The sequence below is a fragment of the Panthera pardus genome, unplaced genomic scaffold (assembly GCF_024362965.1).
Source record: "Panthera pardus isolate Hobbes unplaced genomic scaffold, ASM2436296v1 HiC_scaffold_5, whole genome shotgun sequence".
Lineage (NCBI taxonomy): Eukaryota > Metazoa > Chordata > Mammalia > Carnivora > Felidae > Panthera > Panthera pardus.
In genome coordinates this window covers 10622630-10646282 of record NW_026526980.1, presented here as the reverse complement: position 1 = coordinate 10646282, position 23653 = coordinate 10622630, and the positions used below count along the sequence as shown (strand labels likewise).

The following is a 23653-nucleotide window of genomic DNA, read 5'->3' as shown; positions in this document are numbered from 1 at the left end:
TGGAGACAAACAACGAAACAAAAACCATGTTCTCTATACAAAACCTAAAATTAGAGAAAAAAACTAAGAATTTAAGTCGGCCGTTAGAACCATCACCTAGAGACACTATTGACCATGCGGTGAATTTAATTTCGTCAGGCAACTTCTACAAGTGGATGCAGGATGTGAGATACACATAGGGAAAACTCTCCTTCCATGTTGGTAAAACAAAGTACAACAGCTGTGACAATAAAGAGTTCCCTCTTGGCCCTCTTTCCCAGGAATCTACCCAGTCGGCATCTTGGGAAAAGCAATTTAGCATCCTCAACTCCCTAGCAACCCAAGTCTCCTTTAGAAACGTCGGACTCCTGAGTGATTGATGGTGATCATACCCAATATCATCTTTTCCTTTGCCCTTTCCAACCAATCGAATGGAAGCAGGGGCCTAGGGGCGTTCCCACCGCTGCCAGGGCGGGCAGTGTCTGTCTTACGTCTGCTGTGCGTCATCAGTCTGCGCTGAGCGCACGTTTGGCCGTTGCGCTCAGGGCAGCGGTTACCTTGTCACAGCAATGAGCTGCGCGGGGGCGGCGGCGGTTCGCTCCCTGTGGCGGCTGCGCACGGGCGCCCTGCGGCCTCTCCCAGGTAAAGAATCAGCGCGGCCGCATAAGCGCGCTAAACCGCCGAACCAGGGAATTTTCGCCTGTGACTTGGGCCGTAGAGGTCACGGGGCAGACGTCGTATACGTCATAGGGCTGCGACGGCGCGCGACTGCGAAATGGGAAACTCGGACCGCTGACAGGAGGGGCGGAGGTTGTGGTGTTCTGGGGGAATGTTGGGCGGGAGGGCGTGGTTTTCGGCTGGGGCGCGCTGGAGTGTCCGTTCGCAGTTGGCACGCGGGAGAATGACATAATTGTACACCTCTGACGGGACGTCACTGCCGGTGTCGTCGGCATTCCAGGCTGAGGACAGGTGGAGGGAGACCTTGCAAGTTCAGTGTCTATGGGCGTCATCATAGCCTTCTTTTGGAGCCCTGCTAGGCAAAGTAGTCGCGCGACCTGCCGCGTGGGCTTGTTAGAAGTGCAGGTCCCACTCCTGACTTACAGGGTCGCATTGTCTGTAGTTTAGCTAGACCTTCGAATGTCTTGCATGTACTAGAAAGTTTGAGAAGCACCTGGGTAGTGGAAGGGGCATAGAGTTTGGAGTAGGGAGATGAGTTAGGATCCTGGGTCCTTCTCCTATCCTCTTTTCATCAGAGCTGCCTCAGAAAATTGTGAAGTCGTTTTCTGAAAGTTAAGTCGTTCGTATACCACCTGAAGATTTTTACCTTTTAGCAATATCACTTGTACTTTTGATTACCAAATGTGTTTTTTCTATAACCGTGTTCCATCTTTTAAAAATATTTATTTTTATGGGGGGAGGAGAGCACAATCGGGGGAGGGACAGAGAGAAGAGGACAGAGGATCCGTATCGGGCTCTGAGCTGACAGTCTCACAGCAGTGAGCGGATGTGGTGGGGCTCCAACTCACCAAACCGAGGTTGTAACTTGAGCCGGAGTCAGGATGCTCAACCGACTGAGCACGTCAGTGTGTTCCATTTTTAAATTAAATAATTTCACGGAAGCTAAGTTCTTATGGTGAAGACGGAAAACCAAGTATTGCCTCGCCCAAATAGACTAATCAAAAAATGAATGGGTTAAAAACAAAAAGTACGTTGTATTAGATACTATTGCCTACCAAGACTTGAACCCCGAACAGTCTTTCTGGGTGGGGGAAAAAAAGATTAGCAAGTATTAGGAAGGTATTTGTAAACTGAGACATTCTCCTTCATGAAATCAAAGGGATTGCAAAAGAATTTAAAAGAGAGTAACTCTTAACTACGTGGGTGTTATTAAATGCATGTTCATAAGCCACTTAAGATCTTCCTGTATACTACTTTAAATCTCCTAGGTACCATCATTATTAGATTTTTCACACTGTGGGAAAGCACTAACTTAAAATGATACATTTGAGAGCTTCTAGCACAGGGCCTCAACTTATTTTTTCGCAATTTTAAAGTGTGTGACAATGCAGGCAAAACTCAATGCAGGATATTTAAACATGACTTTTAATGCTCCTTTGTTGAGCCAATGAGCATAACAATAAAAATCATTCTTTATCACTTATAAAGTTACTTTGCTTCCTTTATCTCATTTTATCTTCATGATAATTCAGTAAGAAAAGTGTTACTATTGTAGGTTTCCTTAAAAAGGAAAAAACCTGATTATTGCCAATTTTATATGTAAGAAATGGCAATTCTGATTTGTCCAAGGTTAGTGTTAGAGAATAGAACATGTATACGGTGCCTTGGTGGCTCAGTCGGTTAAGCGTCCAACTATTGGTTTCAGTTCAGGTCATGATCTCACATGGTTCGTGGGTTCGAGCCCCTCAGCTCTGCTGGTGTGGAGCCTGCTTGCAATTCTGTCTGTGCCCCTCCCCTACTCGCTCGCTCTCCCTCAAAATAAATAAGTAAACTTAAACAAACAGGACACAGTTTCTGGCTCTAGCTCTGTGCTCCTTCTGTGGTTCATCCCATACTTTTTAAAGATACCTTACAGAGATTGTGAAAAGATAAAAATGGCAAATAATACAACCCAATCCTCCACACACCCCACAAAAAATCATTTATTAGGTGCCTGAGCCTGGAAAAGTGCAGTGCTGGGGAACTCTGTGGTATGTTTTTAGTACAAATACAGTCCTGCCCATCAGAAGTCAGCTGTGTGTTTACACTCATCCTGTGTACTCAGCCCCTTGCTATTTCTCGTGAAATGTGTTTTTAGAAAACGAGTCCTGGGCTGTAAGTTCTTTCCTATTAACATGTTTTGGGATGGGAGTAACAAATGAAAGAACAAGCAAACAAGATTATCTTGAGAAGTAGAGCCAGCTCATTGTTTTCAATTCAAATTCCTAGGAGTCCTATTTCTGTAAGGAGGTAAGATTCATGGGAGCATCAGTCCTTGGACCTGGAGGAGAAAACTTTGGACAGGCAACCCTGACTTTGTCAAATGTGTCAAATTGTTCTCCATACGAGAACATGGTCATGGGGGCACCTGGGTGTCTCAGTTAAGCATCTGATTCCTGATTTCAGCTCAGGTCATGATCTCACGGTTTGTGAGTTTGAGCCGCATGTCGGGCTCTGCAATGACAGTGCAGAGCTTGCTTGGGATTCGCTCTCTGCCCCTCCCCTGCTCTCTCTCTCTTTCTCTCTCTCAAAATAAATAAATTTTTAAAAATAATGATAATAAAATAATAAGAAATCACAAAAACTGGACCACAGTGACCCACTGTCTGATGGCACAGATCTGAGTGGTACATTACACTCAGCAGAACTTGCACTCCATCTAGTTTTTGGTGTCCAGTTCCTGGACTCCATCCAGTTTCTTGAGTCAGGCAGGCACAGTGAGATGGAGCAGGTCCTGCAGAAGAGTGGATTAGAGCTGGGTCACAAGGCCTCAGACCCCCATATCCTTGCTCCTTTGTTTAGTGAAGCATTTAAAACCCCAGAATACAGAATCACTCAGATTTCAGCAGACCTACCCCATCACCTGTGCCCAAAGCACTCAAACCTTTTTTAATAAAAAAAGTGAAGTTTTGCACACATTTTCAGGGTGTTGAAGTTAGCCTAAATGAATAGAAGTATGTGTTAAAGATATGGTAGTCATGCATAAGAGCCTTAAGACACATCTCAAGATGATACCAGTACAAGTCAAAGTTCACATGACAGCTGCGTCCATGGGGTCCACATTTTCGTATCTACAAAAAGAGCTGATAACATCTTATACACATAACACATTGGAAGGCTCTTAGGGGAAAAAACTTTGGGGATGCCTTAATGCAAGGCTCAGAGAATACAATCAAGGTGTTAACGATTAGGAGATCTTTTTTAAGTTTATTTCATTTATTTTGAGAGAGAAAAAGAGAATGTGAGCGGCGGAGGGGCAGGGAGGGAGAGAAAGAATCCCAAAAATTCCAATGCATGAGATCCCACAAACATGAGATCATGACCTGAGCCGAAACCAAGAGTCAGATGGTTAACTGACTGAGCCACCCAGGCACCCCTCTTAGGAGATTTTTTTAAAGACAAAATTTAATCTATCTTGAAGAATTTACATTTTGAAGACAAGAGTTCAGTTGAACTGATGATGTACCATAAGGAGATGAAACTCAAGGTGTAAGGCTCTGCTCTCAAAATCCAACGCCCATGTGTGTTTTGAGAGAACTTAAATCAATTTTCTCATCCTTGGCTGCACAGAACTTTTTAAAAATATGGCTGCTTCCTCTCCCCACCTCGGGGATTGACTGGGGAGGAGCATCCATGGTTTTGACAGCTCCCTAGGAGTTCTTATGCAGCCAGCATTGGGAACGAAGAGGCCTGAGGGGAGGTGAACTGGAGAAGCATGCTCATCTAGAGGTCACTGCCACGTTAAATACTGAGCCTGTCTTTTTCACTGCCTGATGAAAAGACAGGCTCAGTATTTCCAGATCTCTATATGTTTAACATGAAGCCAGAAGAATCAGATCTTTAGGTAAACTCTATGTTTTAAGTGTTGGTAATTAATTCACTTTTAAAAGGGGGTGGGGGCTGGCTGGCTCAGTCAGTAGAGCATGCAACTCTTGATCTCAGGTCATGAGTTCAAGCCCCATGTTGGGCATAGAGCCTACTTTAAAAAGTAACAAAACTATGGGGCGCCTGGGTGGCTCAGTTGGCTAAGCATCTAACTTCGGCTCAGGTCATGATCTCGCAGTTTGTGAGTTCGAGCCCTGTGTCGGGCTCTGTGCTGACAGATCGGAGCCTGGAGCCTGCTTCAGATTCTGTGTCTCTCCATTCTCGGCCCTTCCTCTGTTCATGCTCTGTGTCTGTCTCTCAATGATGAATGAACGTTAAAAAAAAGAATTAAAAAAAAATTTTTAAAGTAACAAAACTGCAGGTTTAACAGGATACATTTATGGGGATATCCTTCCTACGAGGAAGTCATCTGTGACCTTAGTTCCAAGGTACCCCTTTCTTCTGTATGTAAAAGGAAACATCTGTTTTACCCGAAAGTAATGAAGAATAAACATTTGCATTGCAGCTTATGGAAGAAGAATCAGTGTCAGATTTTACAGTTCAGGAATGACCTTAGACAATATCAATTGGGCAGCTGTGGATCGAATAATCCGGGTGGATCATGCAGGTGAATATGGAGCGAACCGAATCTACGCAGGGCAGATGGCCGTCCTGGGTCGGACAAGTGTCGGGCCAGTCATTCAGGTGGGTGCTCTGTTACCCCTCTCAGGCTGGCCTCACTGAATAGCGTGGGGATCCAAAGGCCTTTAAGTCATGAATCACATTACGTCATGCACTGTCAAGGGAGGTACTGTCCCCAAGAGAACAAAAATTGGTTACTAAGGTGGGGTCAAGGGAGGGAAAAGTATATAATTATTTGTATGTATCAAGTAGAGACATATAGTACATAAACAGATATATGGTATATCTGAAGTATTAACATTTCACTGTGGGGTGGGCAATTAAAAACGTTTGAGAATCATCACATGAGGTGAAAGCACCAGTTGCTGAGAGGTTGTGATCCTGTTCCCAGTGGAGATATTTTATATTTTATACTGAGAGGCAGAGGGAGGGGCCTGGGCTCTGTAGTCACAAAGACCCAGATTCACATTCCAGCTTTCTTCCACCTCCTACTTCTGTGACCTTGGGGAAGTTACATGACCTCTCTGGGTCTCTATTTCCACATTTGCAAAATGAACTGATAATACCTACCTCATTGGGTTTTCATGAGGAATAAATGAGCTGGCATAGAGCAGCTAACACCACATCTGGTATGTAATAGACACTCAGCACAAGTTAAATTGCCTGCTGTGAGCCCTTGGGCAAGTTACTTAACCTCTCTGTGCCTCACTTTATCTGTGTAATGGGGATAATGACAATTAGTGCAAATTAAATGAATTGCCTTCATAAATCTATTTGATAGCACCTGGCACTTAGGACGTGCCAGCTAAGTGTTAGCTCTTTTGTCTTTCCCACTTAATCCTTTGATGTAAATGGTACTTCTAGCATTCTAGAAGGAAATTACACAATCGGTGATTCTCTGCTCTCCTAATTGCGGAGTGGGCTGAGCATCTCATTTCTCTTTAGTGTGGACCTTGTCCTTAAAGAGGCATGTGTTTGGGCACCTGGGTGGCTCAGTCAGTTAAGCATCCGACTTCGGCTCAGGTCATGATCTCGCAGTTTGTGCATTCGAGTCCTGCATCAGGCTCTGTGCTGACAGCTCAGAGCCTGGAGCCTGCTTTAGATTCTGTGTCTCCCTCTCTCTCTGCCCCTCCCCTGCTCGCATTCTGTCTGTCTGTCTTTCTCAAAAATAAGTAAACATTAAAACACAAAAGGCACTTGCAGGTCTCAGAACTTCTGGAGCCATGGTTCATGGCCCGCTAACCTGGAATGGAGATAATGGCTCTTCTCCTGGTTTGCTGGCACTCTCTTCTCCATATCCAAGATGCTTTTTAGTCCGATGCTTCACTTTTTCCTTGGGTGATTGAAGGGGAAGGGGAGAAATAGCGGTTCTCATTCTTCCTCCATCTCCCTTGTGCTTCCTGTCTCCCACAAGGACAGGGCACGGAGCTTCCTTGGCATGTAGCAGGTGGCCTCTGAGTAATGCTTGCATTTATTTTTATGTTTTTCTTACAGAAAATGTGGGATCAAGAAAAGGACCACTTGAAAAAGTTCAACGAGTTGATGGTTGCATTTAGGGTGCGGCCCACCATTCTGATGCCCTTCTGGAACGTGGTGGGGTTTGCACTGGGTATGTGTCCAGAAGAGCTTGCTTGAGCTTAGGCATCTGGGGCGATTACATCGTTAAAGTACTGAATCCACAGTTCTTTCTGTGTCCTCTTACAACCTTTTTGTTGACTTAATATTTCTTAAAGTTAAATTGACTTTTTTTTTTTTGGCTTAAATTTATTTAAATATTTATGGATTTAAATCAGTGGTTTTATAAATAGAAAGTACAGTAAAAACAAACACATCGGAGGAAGAAAAAAACTAGAGCAATTCAGTTGTAGCCCGATGATGTTCCCTGACAAAGGTTCTAAGACCTGCTCACTCTTAAAAAGGGAGAAGAGTAAATGTTGGGAAAGAAATAAAGATGTACTCACCCCAGATGAGGACTTTCTTCTTGCCATAATCAGAGGGCTAAAAAGGACATTGAAAAGAGAATAGCATTCTTACTCTGTGATTCCGGATTTGACAGTGTGACCTGGTACCACCTAAAACAGCGATTTTCACTGGGGGCAGGTTGCTCCTAAGAATGCTTGGCAGTGTCTAGAGACATTTTTGGTTGTCACAACCAGGGGTGTTTCTGGCCTCTAGTGGGTAGAGGCCAGGGACGCTGCTAAAGTATCCTCCAGTGCACAGGATGGCCCCCACAAAAAGGAATTACTGAGCCCTAGAGCCTGTAGTGCTCCGGTTGATGAACCCTGACCTGACATGATCTCCTGCACTGGTGTAGTGTCTGTCCCATCCTTTTCTGTGCTGGATTTGACAATTCCAGGTGCGGGAACCGCCCTGCTTGGGAAGGAGGGAGCAATGGCCTGCACTGTGGCTGTGGAAGAGTCTATAGCACATCACTACAACAACCAGATCAGGACGTTGATGGAGGAGGATCCTGAAAAATATGAGGAACTTCTTCAGGTATTTGAATATACTCTGGAAATAGCCCAATAAGGGCGAAAAGGGTAGGTAAGCAACTTGGTGGGAAGGAAAAAAAATAGCAAGTTGGGGAATGACATGGCCTTAGAAACCTAGGTGAGTGCCTCATTCTATAGGCAAGAGACACAGAAAGCTCAAGTCATGTGCCCTGGTCACATGCTCGGGCAGAACTGGGACCAGAAGCCATGTCGTGTCTCCTGAGCCCACAACTGTATTCTCTCCACTTCTGGATCATTGATAGATTCTGAGCCAATGCTGTGAGCACAAATACTTCAGCTTAAATAAATTAACCAATAGATATCTTCATGTAATTTTCTATTACAAATAAGGGAACTGTTTAATTTTTTTTCAAGTGTAAATTGGGGGTTGGTAAACCCTGGCCTGGGGCCAACCACCTGTTTCTGTAAATTAAGTTTTGTTGCAACACAGTCACGCCCATTCTTTAATGTGTCTGTGGCTGCTGTCCCCCAAACATTGGCGGAGTTGAGTAGTTGTGGAGAGGCCCATACAGCCAGCGGAGCTTGAAGAACTGACTTTTTCGCCCTTTATAGGAAAAACTTTGCCTACCCCTATCTTAGACCGTAGAATGAAGCTTTAGCCTCTAGAAGAAGATAGGACAACAGATTTCTTTTGATTTTCTTTGATTTCTTTTTATTTAACCAGGTGATAAGGAAATTTCGGGATGAAGAGCTCGAGCACCATGACATAGGCCTTGAACATGACGCACAGCTGGTAGGGGACCTCTCTTTACTATTTGCTTGTGCTGCCCCGGGCACCTTATTTGGAAGAGTAAAGGGTGGGAAAATTTTTGTTTCCAGAAAAATAGATTTCATAGTGACCACCAATACTTTGCTTTGATAAAAAATCAGGCAAAAGCATTGCTCCCAATGGGAAGTCTTATTTCTTGCCTCCTTTCTCATCATTTCCCCCTAGCAGCTTCTTTCCTCTTCCCGATGAGAAACCAGATGATTCAGATTTTCTGGCAATAGTGGAAGCTTCCCAACCTTTTGAATTAAAAGAAATGTTTAGATCTTATGTCTTATCCAGAGAGCTGCAGCCCTGCCATTTCAGGCCATATCTTACTGCTACAAGTGAACGTAGAACATGTTTCTTTTGTTTGCTTATTGTCGTTTTCAACAGGCTCCAGCATATGCTGTTTTGAAGAGCGTTATCCAGGCCGGATGCCGCGTGGCAATATATTTATCAGAAAGGTTTTAAAGTATGTCCACTTTTCTGTCTATAAAAAAGGATAGTAATTAAACAAGGGGCATTGGCGGAAAAGGAAATGTGCAATTGTCATTATATGAATTTTGTTAATAAACTGCAAGAGGTTTTTTTTTTTTTTTTCATTAATAAAAGTCTCTAGTGATGATTTTTTTTTCTCCTGTGCCACCTTACGCCAGAAGGCTGACTGTTGGCCAGGTCTGTTCCAGTTAATAACAGACGAAGCTGCTGCTTGTTTGGGGCATAGTTAATTTTTTTTTTTTTTAAACATCAAGAATGAATCATTAAGAAAATAACAGAAATCTTTAAGGGGAAAAAAATTTGAATTTACTTCTAACCAAAGGTAATTTAAAACATGAGGGTGTTGAAGATTGACAAAGCAAGACTGTCAAATCCATCGTTAAATGGAAGACTGTCATTGTCTCCATTGTTTCCAGTGGCCTCCTTAGCTGTTGTTCCTCTTCTCTGGATTTTTCAGTGCCAGAGGGTCCCAGGCTGTGGTTCTTGGCCCTGTTCTGTCTGTCATCTTTTTCTTGGTATCTCATCCTGCCTTGTGGTTGATTCCTTCACATTCCTGTTTCAGCCCAGCTTTCTCATCTTCAAATATCCACCTGCCAGCCGGTCCCCTCCATTTGGAAGTCAGAGAGAATCTCAAGTTCCACGTGCCCCAAGCAGAACTCCTCGACCCCCACCCCACCACCCTGACACCCCAGTGGCCTTCCTTATCACAGTTAATAGCCACTCCATCCTTCTGGTCCTCAGACCAAAAATCTCTGGAGTCACCTTTGACACCTGCTTTTATCACACCCCCATCCAGTCAGTCAGGACATCCTGCAGACTCTACCAAATCCTTTTTGCGGCCTCAGCTGCTGCCACTCAGGGCCCAACCACCCTCATCTCAGCTAGGTTATTTCAGAAGCCTCCTAACTATTCTTCCTGCCCTGCCTGGCCTCCCACAATCCATTCTCAACCCAGCAGCCAGAGTGATCCTTTGAACCAGAAGCCAGACCTTGTTACTGTTGCTCAGCTCGGAACTCCCCCCCCCCCCCCCCCCCCGTGGTTTATCCCACTTTCCTCAGCACAAAAGTCAAAGTCCCTAAAATGGTCTCTAAGAACCCGCATGATCTGGTCCTCTGACCACTTCCTCCTTCCTCATTCTGCTCCAGCCACACTGGCCTCCTTGCCATTTCTCAAAATACCAGGCACCGTCTTGTCCTAGGGCATTTGCAGTGGCTTCTCTTTCTGCCTGCAGTGCTCCTTCCTGTATCTGCATGGCCAGATCCCTCACCAGCTCTTGGATTTTTGCTTGATGTCACCTTTTAACCGGCTGAGCCACCCAGGTGCCCTATTGATGTCACCTTTTAAAGGAGGCTCTCCCTGACCACCTTTTCCAGAACTGCAAACCCCACCCTACTGCTTGCCTCATCCCACTTGCTCAGCTCTTGCAGTTTTTCCCCACAACACTTACCGCCTTCTGACATATTACATGATGTATTTATTTATTTATTTTTGTCTGTTTCTCCCTGCAAGAGTGTACGCTCTCTGTAGGGCAGGAATCTTTGTTTTAATCACTGACCCATAATAGGTGATCACTAGATAGTCTTCAGTGGGATTGAATGAAGAAATAGCTCTCCTTTGTTAGAAGTCATTTTCACATAACCAGTAATGTAAGAATTCAAGACTATGTGCTTCGCAGCAAAATTCAGTACAGATTGATTGAAAAGATGCTACTGGGCCAGGCTGGGCTCCTGGGTTCTGGGTCCATACCATATGATTTGCTATAAAACTCCAAATCTTCCAGCCAAAAGGAAAAAAAAAAAAAAAAAAGACGCTACCAAGAAACTCAAGGCCATTCTCTTTTTAAAATTTTTTTAATGTTTATTTTTGAGAGAGAGCACAAGTGGGGGAGGGGCAGAGAGAGAAGGAGACAGAGAATCCAAAACAGGCTCTGAGCTATCAGTGCAAAGCCCAGCATGGGGCTTGAGCTCATGAACTGTGAGATCATGACCTGAGCTGAAGTCGGATGCTCAACTGACTGAGCCACCCAGGCACCTCTTTTATCTATTTATTTATTTTAATGTTTAAAAGACCATTCTCTATGCTTCTTGCTGATGATTAAACTAAAAAACATGCAAAAGAATGAGTTTGGACCCCTGCTTCACAGTATATATATAAAAATGAACTCAAAAGGATTAAAAATCTAAATGGTAATGCTAAAACACATAGAAGAAGACATAAGAGTAAATCTGTGTGACTGGATTAGATTAGTTTTCTGCATAGGATGCCAAAAGCATAAAGCAACAAAAGAAAAAAACAGATAGATTGGACTTAATCAAAATAAAAACTTTGGTGCTTTCAAAGAATACTATCAAGAAGGTAAAAGACAACCCAAAGAATGAGCAAGAATGTTTGCAAATCATAGATCAGATAAGGGATTTGTATTTAGACTATATAAAGAACGCTTTAACAACTCAACGATAAGAGCCCAATTAAAAATAGGCAAAGGATTTGAATAGATGCATCTTTAAAGAAGACACAGGCCACTAGCATTTGAAAAGATGTGTAAAATCATTAGTCATAGGGAAAAACACAATGAGATACCAATAGTGTGGCCAGTGGGTAGTGTGGCGCTGCTCAAATAGTGGAAAATAACGTGTTGGCAAGGGTGTAGAGGAGTTGGATCTGCACACACTGCAACGGACACGTAAAGTGGTGCAGCCCCCTTTGGAAAACAGTCTGGCAGTTCCTCAGACAGTTAAATACGGAGTTACCATGTGACACGGTGACTCCTCTCCTAGGTATAAACCCCAAAGAAATGACAGCATATATTCAAACAAATACATATTCACGAATGATTGTAGCAACGTTACATAGCCAAAAAGTGGAAACAATCCAAATGTTCACCAGCTGATGAGTAGATAAGCAACATGTAGCCTACCCATACAATAGAATATGTATTTTATGACCAGTTTTGGTCATAAAAACCCTTCAAAACATGATGTTTGGGTACAAAGTTTCAGAATGGAAAGAGGAAAATAGTGAAGGCAGATGGTGGTGTGAATGTACTTACGGACACTGACCTCTGCACATAAAAATGGTTAAATGATAGGGATGCCTGGGTGGTTCAGTCACTTAAGTGTCCGACTCATGACTTTGGCTCAGGTCATGATCTCACAGTTGATGAGTTCAAGCCCCACATCATGCTCTGTGCTGACACTGTGGATCCTGCTTGGGATTTCTCTCTCTCTCTCTCTCTCTCTCTCTCTGTCTCCCTCTCTCTGTGCCCCTCCCATTTGCACTCTCTCAAAATAAATAAAAACTTAAAATGTTTAAATGATGTTATGTATACTTACCACAATTAAAAAAAAAAAAAATGCTAAGTGAAGGAAGCCAGACACAAAAGGCTAAGATTGTAGGATTCTGTGTATATGAAAATGTTCAGCAGAGGCAAATCCATAGTGACAGAAAATAACCTAGTGGTTGCCTAGGGTTGTAAAGAATGGCGGGACACGAGGACCAATTGCTTTTGGATACAGTTTCTTTTTGGGGTGATGAATGTTCTAGAATTAGCTGGTGGTGGTGGCTGTACAACCTTGTGAACAGATTTTTAAAAACTGCTGAATTGTACACTTTAAAATGGTGAATTTTATGGAATGTGAATCATAGCAATAAAAAATAGACGATTTATAGTTATTTATAGTTTTATGCAGTATTTGAAAGCCAATTTCAATCCAGTCTGTTGAATGGGGGAACGATTTCCTTAATGTGCCACCCTTCAAGTCAGCAGAGCCTGTAGAAGCCTCAATCTTCTGAGATGCTCTTGCTGTTTCTTGCCCTCCCATATCAAAGCTAATTCTGTAAGTATTGCAGTCAGGAGTCTTAGTCCTATAAAGACATTTTGTACAATACTTATTAAAAGCCCAGATTTGCTGCCGTTTGTTTAGCACCTGCTTCAGAACTGATGGCTGATGTTTTATGCTTCTGAGAGCTTCCAGAACAAGACCAGAGAGATTTTCTGAATCCTCCTGGGATTGTTTATAATTCCATTACAGATTGTCCTCGTGTATTAACAAGGTAATCTTGTCTTTCCCTTACTTTACTGCTCTGACCTTTCAGGGAAAATGTGATTTCAAAATTGGACACCATCCAAAGATGATGCCAGGAGGACAAAGGATGTTATTCTTGCAAGCAGGATAGTTCCAAAGAGACAACCTGAGCTATAGTTCTTTGCATGTCTTGGATTCCCTTGCTGTTCAAAGTGTGGTCCACAGACCAACAGCTAGTGGCATCACCTGGCAACACTTTAGCAATGCAGAATTTAGGGCTCCTCCCCAGACTTTCTGAATTAGAATCTGCATTTTGACAAGATGTGGTGGTTTTCTACTCTGGCCAGAAATTCCTGGATAGTCCTCTGTTCAGTGGAGCCTTGTTCCCCTTGCCTTGAATGTGGGCTGTACTTAGTGACTTGTTTCTAACAAGTGGTGGAAATGATTGAGTGTGACTGCCAAGGCTGCCGGCTCAAAAAAGACATTGCAGCTTTCACCTTTCTCTCTGAGATCACTCAATTTAGGAAAACATACATGCCAGTAGTCACGTATGTGTGCCATCTTGGGAGTGAATCCTGCAGCCCCAGTCGTGCCTTCAGATGATGCAGCCCCTGCTGACATCCTGACTGCAACATCATGAGGGACCCGGATTCCGAATCAGCCAGCTAAGCCACTCCTCAGTTTCTGACTCTCAGCAACTATGTTAGATAATGTTTGTTGTTTTCAGCTGCTGAGTTTTGGGGTAACTGGTTAAGTACAGCAATAATTAACCAATACATGACACTTAAGCACATTAGATTTGAGAAGCTGAACTAGACGGTGAACTCCTGGATGGCAGAGACCACGTTAGTCGTTTCCATGCCTTCACAGCTTAGCACAGTGCCTGACACTCAGTAAATTTTTGCTGGACTAAATACAATTTTCAGTTGCCATTTTTAAAAAATGAAAACTACCGACTTCGGCTCAGGTCACGATCTCGCGGTCCGTGAGTTCGAGCCCCGTGTCGGGCTCTGTGCCGACAGCTCAGAGCCTGGAGCCTGTTTCAGATTCTGTGACTCCCTCTCTCTGTGACCCTCCCCCGTTCATGCTCTGTCTCTCTCTGTCTCAAAAATAAATAAACGTTAAAAAAAAAAATTTAAAAAAAAAAAAGAAAACTTTTTGTAAAAAAAAAAAAAAATGCACACATCCACATGGTGAAATATTCCAACAGTGCTAAAGGTATTTACAGTGACAAGTAAATCTCTCTGCAGACCACTGTTGCTTTTCAGGAAACTGACCACTTGCCTTACTCTGTGATTAGTTGTTAGCAATCTGTCACATAAGACAGTACATTTTTTTTCTTTCTCCCCCCCCCCCCCCCACTTCCCAAAGAAATCGCTGCTTTGAAATGAAACAATATAAACTGCATATAGGTTAAAAAACACACACAAAAAACACTGTTTCCAAATCTATCTCTAGAAGTAACCACTATTAAGAATTCATTGTGTACCTTTCCAGACTCGTTTTAAAACATCTCTTATTCAGGGGCACCTGGGTGGCTCAGTCAGTTAAGCATCCGACTTTGGGTCAGGTCATGGTCTTCTGATCATGAGTTCAAGCCCTGCGTCTGGCTGACATCTCAGAGCCTGGAGCCTGCTTCAGATTCTGTGTCTCCCTCTCTGCCCCTTCCCTGCTCACGCTCTCTCAAAAATAAATAAATGTTAAAAAATAATAATAAGTCTTTTATTCATACATGTACACCTTTGGGTTTGTAGTGTTCCCTGTGCAGAGTGATACTGTGTGTCTTGATCTGCAGTTTGTGCTTTCCTTTTAGAGACCTATGCTGGCCATCCTTCTAAGACAGCATGTATAGATCCACCTCATCCCTCTGACCCGCTAAGCCACCACCACTACCGAGACACTGGCCTCCTGCCACCCTGCAGAACTGCTCTAACTGCTTCACCCACCGCATTCCCACCACCGCCCTTCAGAACAGGTACTTTCCTCACCCCTTTTATGGAGGAGGAGGTGGAAACAGAGTCTGCAGGGGCTGGAGAGCCTCGAACTTAACCACCAGGTCCCTTGGTTTCTAATTTCCTCTCTTCCTCTGTCAGGTGGACATTTGGGCTATTAATAGCACCAAATTGGGGGACCTCTGATGCTTTAGGCGACCACCTTTGAACATAGTTCTATGGAATTTCAGGAGGAGAGACCTCTCAGGGTTCTTCCCCCTTTTTGGAGGTTCCAAACTTTTTGAGAATGTGATAAAAAGTCTGAATCCTCACCCCAGGGCCTCCTTAAGGCCCTCCTTAAAACTTCTTGATCCGGTGATTTGAGGAGAAGAAAACTTGACCTTTCCCAACAGAGAGGAACAAAAGAAACCTTTCCACAAAACTGCTCTTTTCTGGCTCTGCCAGAGCACAAGGCGCTTTCCTGCTGAATGTATTTTCAAAGGTTTAAAAGGCTTCTCTTGCCTTCGGGGACGTGCTTCCTCCCACTCCTGTCTCCCGAAATGGCAGCCCTGCAGGGCTGTGACAGAACACGACAGGTCCTTTGATCTGGGATCGTGTAGGAAGATCAGCTCCCTGGTGCGCCAAGGGCAATGGAAGGTCCTGGGCCTCATTGCGCCCGCCTGCGGCCACCAGAGGGCGCCCTCTCCCCGAATTCTGAGTCCGGGCGCGCAGCCTGCCCTGCTCGTCAGTCCAGAATGTCCCAGGGACAACGCCTGGTGAGCAAGGCGAGGTCATTGCTACGTGTGGTGAAAATGGGGCCCCAGTAGTCCCACCTCCTGATCGCTGTTGAACGGGAATGGATTGTCACATTTGCACACTGCAGGAGACGGAGGGCTGTTCCAGTCTGCTCTGGCCCACTGACTTGAGAGCATCCCTTATCAGGGAGGATGATTCATTTTCTTCTTTAGGAAAGAGAGAGAGGAAAACAGGGCAGGACGATTAGTCTCTGTCTAGGAGTAAAACACGGAGAGACCAGCTTCAAGCATCAAGCAGTATCCAAGGGGCAGCGTTGAATATTTATTCTTCAGTTCACGCTGCTCCCTGGACACACCTTGGTCACACACACCTTCCTCCCATTTGTACGATCCGCCCTTTTTCCGATGACCCTTTTTCCGATGAAGGCGATGAAGACCATTTGCCCTTCTAAACCGCTTATCTCTTAAGTGACGTCACCCCACACCCTCTCTTATCTCTCCATACTTGAGCTTCTTGCCCTGGTACTTTATTCTACCATCATGTGGTCACTACCTGCCTTCCTGATGACTCTCCAACATGTTGTGGCCTTATTAAAGTCAAGGGCTGTTCGCAAACCTCATTGGCCCTCCGCCAATGTGTGATAGATGAATCTTAGCTAAAAGAAAAAAAAGCCCATGTGAACGCATGAGGTGGAAGAAAGTGAATTGACAGGAGTAGTTACGAGTAATGACAAACAATCTTCCTGATCTCAGTATGAACAACCTAGACACTGTGGTGGGACCCGATGAGGTGGAGGCCTGAGGTGCGGGCGGTGAAAGAATTCTGCTCAAGGCAGAACAAAGGAGATACAAGAGCTAGAAGTTTGTTGAATACATTGCAAGGGAGCGAAGAGCAGACTGTCAGTCCAGAGGCAGTGGTGGGGGGTGGGGGGGAGGCTGGAGTTAAGGAGGAGAGGTGAGGAGGTATGGAATGTATGGAATTCTCCTTTTTTGGTACCTGTGCCTAGTTGGAAGTAGCCCATTGGTCAGCTAGGGCTCGTGCATGTTTTGAGGCGGTCACCTCCTGAGCCTGTTAGCATTCAGCCCAGTGGTCACTGGGGGCACTTTTACCTTACTTAGGTTTCCATTGCTCAAGCCTCTTGCCTAAAAGAGGCTTCTACAGAAACTTCTGGATGAAAGGATGAAGTCAGGCAGGAGGGTCAACCTTTGAGTGTCCTCTTGTGCATCTGCATCCCAAACCCGGGATGAGCCTGGCCAACATTTAACCTGCGGCCGTGTCTCAAGTCTTCTTCCTCAAAATGCTTTTATTTTTTGCTGCTGTGTTTCGTTTCTTTAGAATTTCTCTTCATGTGACTTTCTTCCTGAAAAAAAAAATTATTTATTTCTGAGAGAGAGAGTCCATGTGCGTACATGTGCTCTTGTGAGCAGGGGAGGGACAGAGAGAGAGGGAGAGAGAGAATCCCCAGCAGGCTGGCTCTGTGCTGTCAGCACGGAGCCCAACTCAGGAACAGTGAGATCGTGACCTGAGCTGAAATCAAGAGTTAGACGCTTAACCGACTTTCTTCCTTTTTTAAAATGTCAATTACATTTCTAGGGCTATACAGAATTTTCTAACTCTTAATCCTGGAACACTTAACTGGGCATGCTCCATCAGAGTCAACCCTGAGATTAAAAACAAATGTGCATCTGTTCTACCCAGCCTTCCCGAAGCAGGAGCTCCACGGCTGGCCTGGGGGATAAATGTCTTTTAAAAACTCACATAGGGGCTCTGATGTGCAGGCCTAGTTAAGAATCAGTGGTTTCATTCCAAGGGCTTTATTTTAAATCTGCCGCCGAATAGACACTTTTCCCCTGCTTTACATTTTATTTTTCCGGGCTGATTCGGGATTTCCATTCTGTTCCATTTCTTTCCTGCGCTGTTTTCTGCTGAGACGTGACTTGTAGTTCCAGTGTTCTCCGGCCCATTCAGTGCCATGACAGCTGGAAACACGTTCTTCATCAGGTGGAAACAATGGTGAAGAGCGATGCTCCCCGTTCTGCAGGGGGTGGGGGTGGGGAGCAGCCTTTGTGTGATGTTTTCCATGCCTAGCTTCCAACTGGCCTTATTGAAACAATGAAACACTGTGTGGAGATGCCACCTGTTGCACTTGCTTGCTGATGCTCTGTGTACGTATACGTGCTTAAATAAGACGTGGCCACTAAATGAATAATTATCTCAATTATTTGGTTTTAAGGGAGCATATTATTGTAAGTACTGTGGAGCAAACAAAAATAAAACCTTTAGAACATGAACTTCAGTCCTTTTTTATAACATTTAGAAGAGACCCAAAACATCTCATCTCTGCTGTAAAAGGAACTATTAGTTCTGCTAAATGAAAAACCCAGAGGTTGTTCTCTTCAGCTGTGGTTTGATCCAGGAGCGCAAACAAAATACTTGGCTTCTCTCTCTTCTCTCTGCTTTCCACAGTGTCGATATCAGGCTCACAATGACCGCCGGGGGCATGCATCACCTCCTAACACTGCTCCAGCCACTAGAAAGATGAAGATCTCTTCCTCTAGCTTCTGCAGAAGAGACAAAACTTTGCTTTCCCAGAGTCCACAGCACATACCCGTCCCTCACCTCTAGGCTCATTTTTCTCCCATCAGGTCACACTCCTCACCATCAGCCAATCACTGTGGTCCAGGAGATTGTGGTGCTCTCATTGGCCATCCTTAGTCACATGGTTGCTTTTTTAAAAAACGTTTATTTATTTTTGAGAAACCAGACAGAGCACGAGTGGGGGAGGGGCAGAGAGAGAGAGGGAGACACAGAATCTGAAGCAGCTCCAGGCTCCGAGCTGTCAGCACAGAGCCCAATGTGGGGCTTGAACTCGTGAACCATGAGATCATGACCGAGGCCAAAGTCGGATGTTTCACGGACTGAGCCGCCCAGGTGCCCCTCCAGTCACGTGGTTGCTCTTGAAACAAATGGAGTGGGGACACCTCCACCCAACCCACATGGGCCAAGAGTAGGGGCAGGGTGGTTTCCACAAAGGAAGCCAGAATTCCCTCACCAGGAGGAGGGAGAACGGATGTTGGGGAAGGAAAAGGCCTGTTGTTCCCTGAGCCCTGGGGGTCATGACGGAGACAAAACTTGAGTGAAGGTAAATGGGGCAGCGGGTTTAGGATGGACTATGTACAGCAGGGAGGACTGACACCAGTGGGGGGACATTAGGATAGTGCTCCCGTTTAGCATGGTGAGGACCTGGGTGAGAGCTCTGTGGTTGCAGGCAGAGTAGCATAACGGTTCACAACACCTGGGTGTGAATTCTTGCTCTGCTACTTAGTGGGTGTTACCTAACCTCTCTGTGCCTTAATTTCCCCACTTGTAAAATGACTGCACCTGGGTTGTCACGGATGACCCTGAAAACAACACGCGAAGTGGAAGAAGTCAATCACAAAGGACCACAAATTATGGTTCCATTGACACGAAACATCCAAAGTAGGCAAATCAATAGATACAGAAAGTAGATTAATATTGCCTCCGTTTGGGGCAACAGAGATGTTGGGAGGTGATGGCTACGGGGTTCAGGGTTATTTTGGGGGTAAGAAGTATGTTCTAAGACCGTGGGGATGGTTGCACAACTGTGTGAATGGACTAGAAGACACTGAATTGCGACTTAAGTTGGTGAATTGTAGGATATGTGAATTATATCTCAATAAATCTGTGGATTTTTAAAATTATTTATTTATTTTGAGAGAGACAGAAAGCACGGGCAGGGGAGGGGCAGAGAGAGAGGAGAGAGAGAGAGAATCCCAAGCAGGACACAGGGCTCAGTCCCACGAACCACAACCCAAGCCTAAATCAAGAGTTGGACACCCAACTGAGTGAGCCACCCAGGTGCCCCCAAATTGTGGGTTTTTTAAAAGTCATAAGTGTCAAGTGCTTTTAATCGCACCTGGCACATCCTCTCTGCCTGCTCCATCGGGTCCAGAGGTCACGGTTGCTTCTGACTGATGTAGGCCCTAGGGGACTGTAGACCAGCCCTCAAGTCTAAGTTTCCTTTATCCCGCCCTTGCCTTTCTGAATAGTCCCATCATAAACTCCCTGTATTAGCCTCTTTTGAGTGTGCCTCTCTTTGCTGCCAGGACCCTGACCGCATAGAGACTACCTCTCCAGAAGAAGAGCGGGAATTGTTGGCTAATCAGAAAGGACTTGTCAATTTTTGTGTTCAGTTGACTGGGCCACAGGGTGCCCAGACATTTGGCTAAAGATGATTCTAGGTGTCTCTGTGAGGGTGTTTTTTTGTTGAGATTAATATTTGAATTGATAGACTGAGTAGAGCAGAATGCTCTCCTTGACGTGGGTGGGCCTCATCTAATCAGTCGAAGGCCTAGATAGAACATAAAGCCTGTCTCTCCTGAAAGTAGGAGGGAACCCCTTCTCCCTGACTGCTGGATGGGGACATTGGTCTTCTCCTGACTCAGGACTTGCGTTGGAACATCAGCCCTTTGGTCTTTTGCAGATTCGAGCTAAACCACTGGCCCTCCCGGGTCTCCAGCTTGCAGACGGCAGATCTTGGGACTTAACAGCGTCCTGAATCACATGAGTCTCTTTTTTTCTGTATATGTAGATCCTTTTGGTTCTGTTTCTCTGGAGAACCCTGACTAACACAGGACATAAAGAAAAGATGAGTCAGTGATGAGTTTCAGGCGAAATGACTGGGAAAACAGTCAAAATATAGGACAGAAATAAGGAAATCAAATCAAGGGAAGTGGTTGCTTTGGGGAAAATTTTTTTGGTAAACATTTATTTAACTTCTGCCCTGTACCAGATAGAATGCCAGCCGCTGGGGATTGAAAGAGCCACCCAGCTGACTAAACTAGACACCAAATCCATCCTTGACTGTATCTCCAGCCTCACTCTCAATAACTGAATTAATCTCAAGATCTGTAATTTTACCTCCTTGAATTGCTTTCAAACTCATTTCTTTGGCAGGTAGAGAGGACTTCCGTTGGAATTACCATCCCCCAACCCTTTTATTTTTTTATTAATTAGTTAATAAATAAATTAATTAATTAATTTTAGGTAGGCTCCATGCCTAGCATGGAGCCCAGTTTGGGGCTTGCACTCACGACCCTGAGATCAAGACCTGAGCTGAGATCAAGGGTCTGACACTTAACCGACTGAGCCACCCAGGATCTCCCCTCCCCCAATCCTTTTAGACCCATAACATTTTGTAATGACTTCACTCAGGGTTCAGCAGGACCGTGACATATTTGAGGTATTTGGAGAGCTTTTGTACGTAGAATTAGAAAATAGAAAGTCACAGGTATCGATCAAAGTACGTGGAAATAAGGTTTATTTTGCAATTCCATATTAAGGTGATAAGGAAGGGTGTGGCTAACAATGTGAAGTGTTCGTTAGGGGATGAGATGGTGTCTGAAGAAAAATTATCTGCAATTTTTCTGCAAAATGCCATTAGTCAAAACAGGGCCCAGAGTAAGGGAAAGATGGGTGGAGGACAGGGGATACCTCCAGAGAGAGAGGAAAAAGGTGCCCTGGGTGTCCTGGGTGACAGCCAAGACTGAGAGTCCCCTCACACTTCATACTTTTTTTTTTAAGTTTATTTATATTTATTTATTGTTGAGAGAGAGAGAGAGAGACAGATTATGAGCAGGGGAGGGGCAGAGAGAGACGAAGACACAGAATTGGAAGCAGGCTCCAGGCTGAGCTGTCAGCACAGAGCCCAACGTGGGGCCTGAACCCACAAACTGCGAGATCATGACCCTAAGCCAAAGTTGGACGCTCAACCAAGTGAGCCACCCAGGTGCCCCTTTAAGTTTATTTTTATTTATTTTGAGAGAGAGAGAGAGAGAGCGCGCGCGCGCAAGTGGGGGAGGGGCAGAGAGAAGGGGAGACAGAATCCCAAGGCTCTGGCAGTGCAGAGCCTGAAGTGTGGCTTAAACTCATGAACTGCAAGATCGTGACCTGAGCCAAAGTCACCGAATGAGCCACCCAGGTGCCCCCACACTTCATACTTTGTCCCCCTCTGAGGGAAGGGTATCTTAAGAAGCCACAGCAGGGAGGGACAGCTTGGACCACCCCTGCCTCCTTGGAGTCCTGTAGGGTATCATGTTGTCCACCGATTTCCAAGGGAGCCCAGGGGAGGTGCTCAGACTGAGATCATCTCAGGTGAGGGTGGTGGGAGGTTGTCCATTCTCTGCTGAGTGAATCCAACAGCAGGAAGCCTTTTCTCCCTCCGCCCCCTTTCCTTCTTTTTGTTCTAGATGACCGGAGATGAGAGAAAGAATAAATCACTTTACAAAAGAGACGCTGCTTTTGGTATTGATTTCTAGGCAGTGAAGCTAGAGAGTATTTGGAAGTTGTTATCATATTAAAAAAAATTCAAACCCCTGCCATTTTCTCTGCATTCCTATCACCTCTTCAGAAGTATTGGCCGCTGTCATCTCTTACCTGATGCCTCAGTCTCCACGTTGGGCTCTGTGCAGCCCGCATTCTCTCCCTCCACATTGCAATGGGATGTGCCCACGTGACTATATTCGGGCCAGAAAAATACAAGCAGAAGTTCTTAGGTGGGGTTTTTGGGAAAGCTTCTTAAGGAATGGGGCATAGAGCTAAAACGGACTTTTGTTTTTCCCCTTCCCCCAAATCCTCCTTCCATGAGGGATGTGGATATGATGGCTGGAACTCCAGCATCTGTTCTGAAGACACAGTTCCGCACGTGCAAAATGACACGTGTACAGGGATGTTTGCTGCAGCGCTATTCACAACAGCAAAAGATTGTAACCCATCTCAGTACCTGTTAGGAGGGGACCAGCCAAACAACTTAAGACTCAGCCATATCGGGGATGACCCTGCAACCATTAAAAAGAATTAGGTGGCTCTATTTGTAATATGGAAAAACCTCTAAGACTTACTATACTGGGGTTACGCAAAGATGCAGAACAGTGAATTACAAGTATATATAAGTATAGTTCAAATCCCAGATGAACCACTTCACTAGCCTGATGAGGTTGTAGGTCAGGGGTCAGGGAACTACAGTCAGGGAGCTAAATCTAGCTGTTATTGTACATCAGTTTTTATTGAAACACAGCCCTGTCCTTCATTTACAGGTCTATGGCTGCTTTCCTGCCAGAAAGACAGACTTTGACACCTGCAACAGAATCCGTATGGCCCACCAAACATTAGTTTTTTATCTACTGGCCCTTTACGGAAAGCATTTGTAACCTCTGATCTAGACCTTGCTCTCGTTATCTCTAAAATGGGTTGATAGAAACATGCCTTGGTTCACAGGGATTGTAAGGATTATGGAACACAACGAACATAAAAACTACTTAGTATTTATAGTAAATCCTCAATAAACATAGGTAATTATTAAGATTTTCTCATTGATCTTATTCTCTTTTCTTCCAATAGAAATTTCCCTGTAGCTATTTAATGAATATAAGTTGTCTGTTTGTTTTTGCAGATCTAAGTAAATTGCTTAGCTATTAAAGAATAGTTTCCAAATCTAGGAAGTGTGTGTGTGTGTGTGTGTGTGTGTGTGTGTGTGTGTGTGTATGTGTCGGGGGAGCTGGCCCTGAGTTAAGGGTAGGAAACCAATATTTGTTAAGCCCCTACTATGTGCCAGGTGTGGGATGAATGCTTCCCATGTGTTACGTCACTGAAGTTTTATTACCCAGGAAAGGACACATGACTCTCAGAAAGAAGGGATAAGTAGTCAATGACACTGTTACCAAGTCCCTGAGCTGGGACTCAAATCCAATGCTGCTTCCCTCCAAAGCACATGCTGTCTCCATTATAGAAGCACCTAACTGTTGAGCTGTGTCCACTTCAAGGCAAGATCTTGAACCACTGCACGCCTCGCTGACAGCCCTGGCCAATGCCTCTTGTCCACCTTATTTATCCATGGTAACCGTTTTCCCTCTCAAGAGCGAGTTCGGACAATAAATTCTGTGGTCCCCACTGTAATGTACA

General features: G+C 44.7%; 1 protein-coding gene across 4 annotated transcripts; it reads left to right on the top strand.

Moving 5' to 3' along the window:
* The first annotated feature begins 468 nt into the window (after positions 1-468).
* COQ7 (coenzyme Q7, hydroxylase) lies at positions 469-22807 on the top strand. 4 transcript variants are annotated; one of them, XM_053894404.1, is made up of 7 exons: positions 469-621; positions 5087-5265; positions 6697-6811; positions 7559-7698; positions 8380-8448; positions 8857-8935; positions 22789-22807. In XM_053894404.1, exons 1-6 carry the CDS (start codon positions 549-551, stop codon positions 8932-8934), a joined length of 654 nt encoding a protein of 217 aa, XP_053750379.1. In that variant the 5' UTR covers positions 469-548; the 3' UTR covers position 8935; positions 22789-22807. The 4 variants fall into 4 exon arrangements, with proteins under 4 accessions (XP_053750379.1, XP_053750378.1, XP_053750377.1 ...); XM_053894403.1 differs by lacking the exon at positions 22789-22807 and adding an exon at positions 14800-14965; XM_053894402.1 differs by lacking the exon at positions 22789-22807 and adding an exon at positions 9524-11888.
* The last annotated feature ends 846 nt before the right edge of the window (positions 22808-23653 follow it).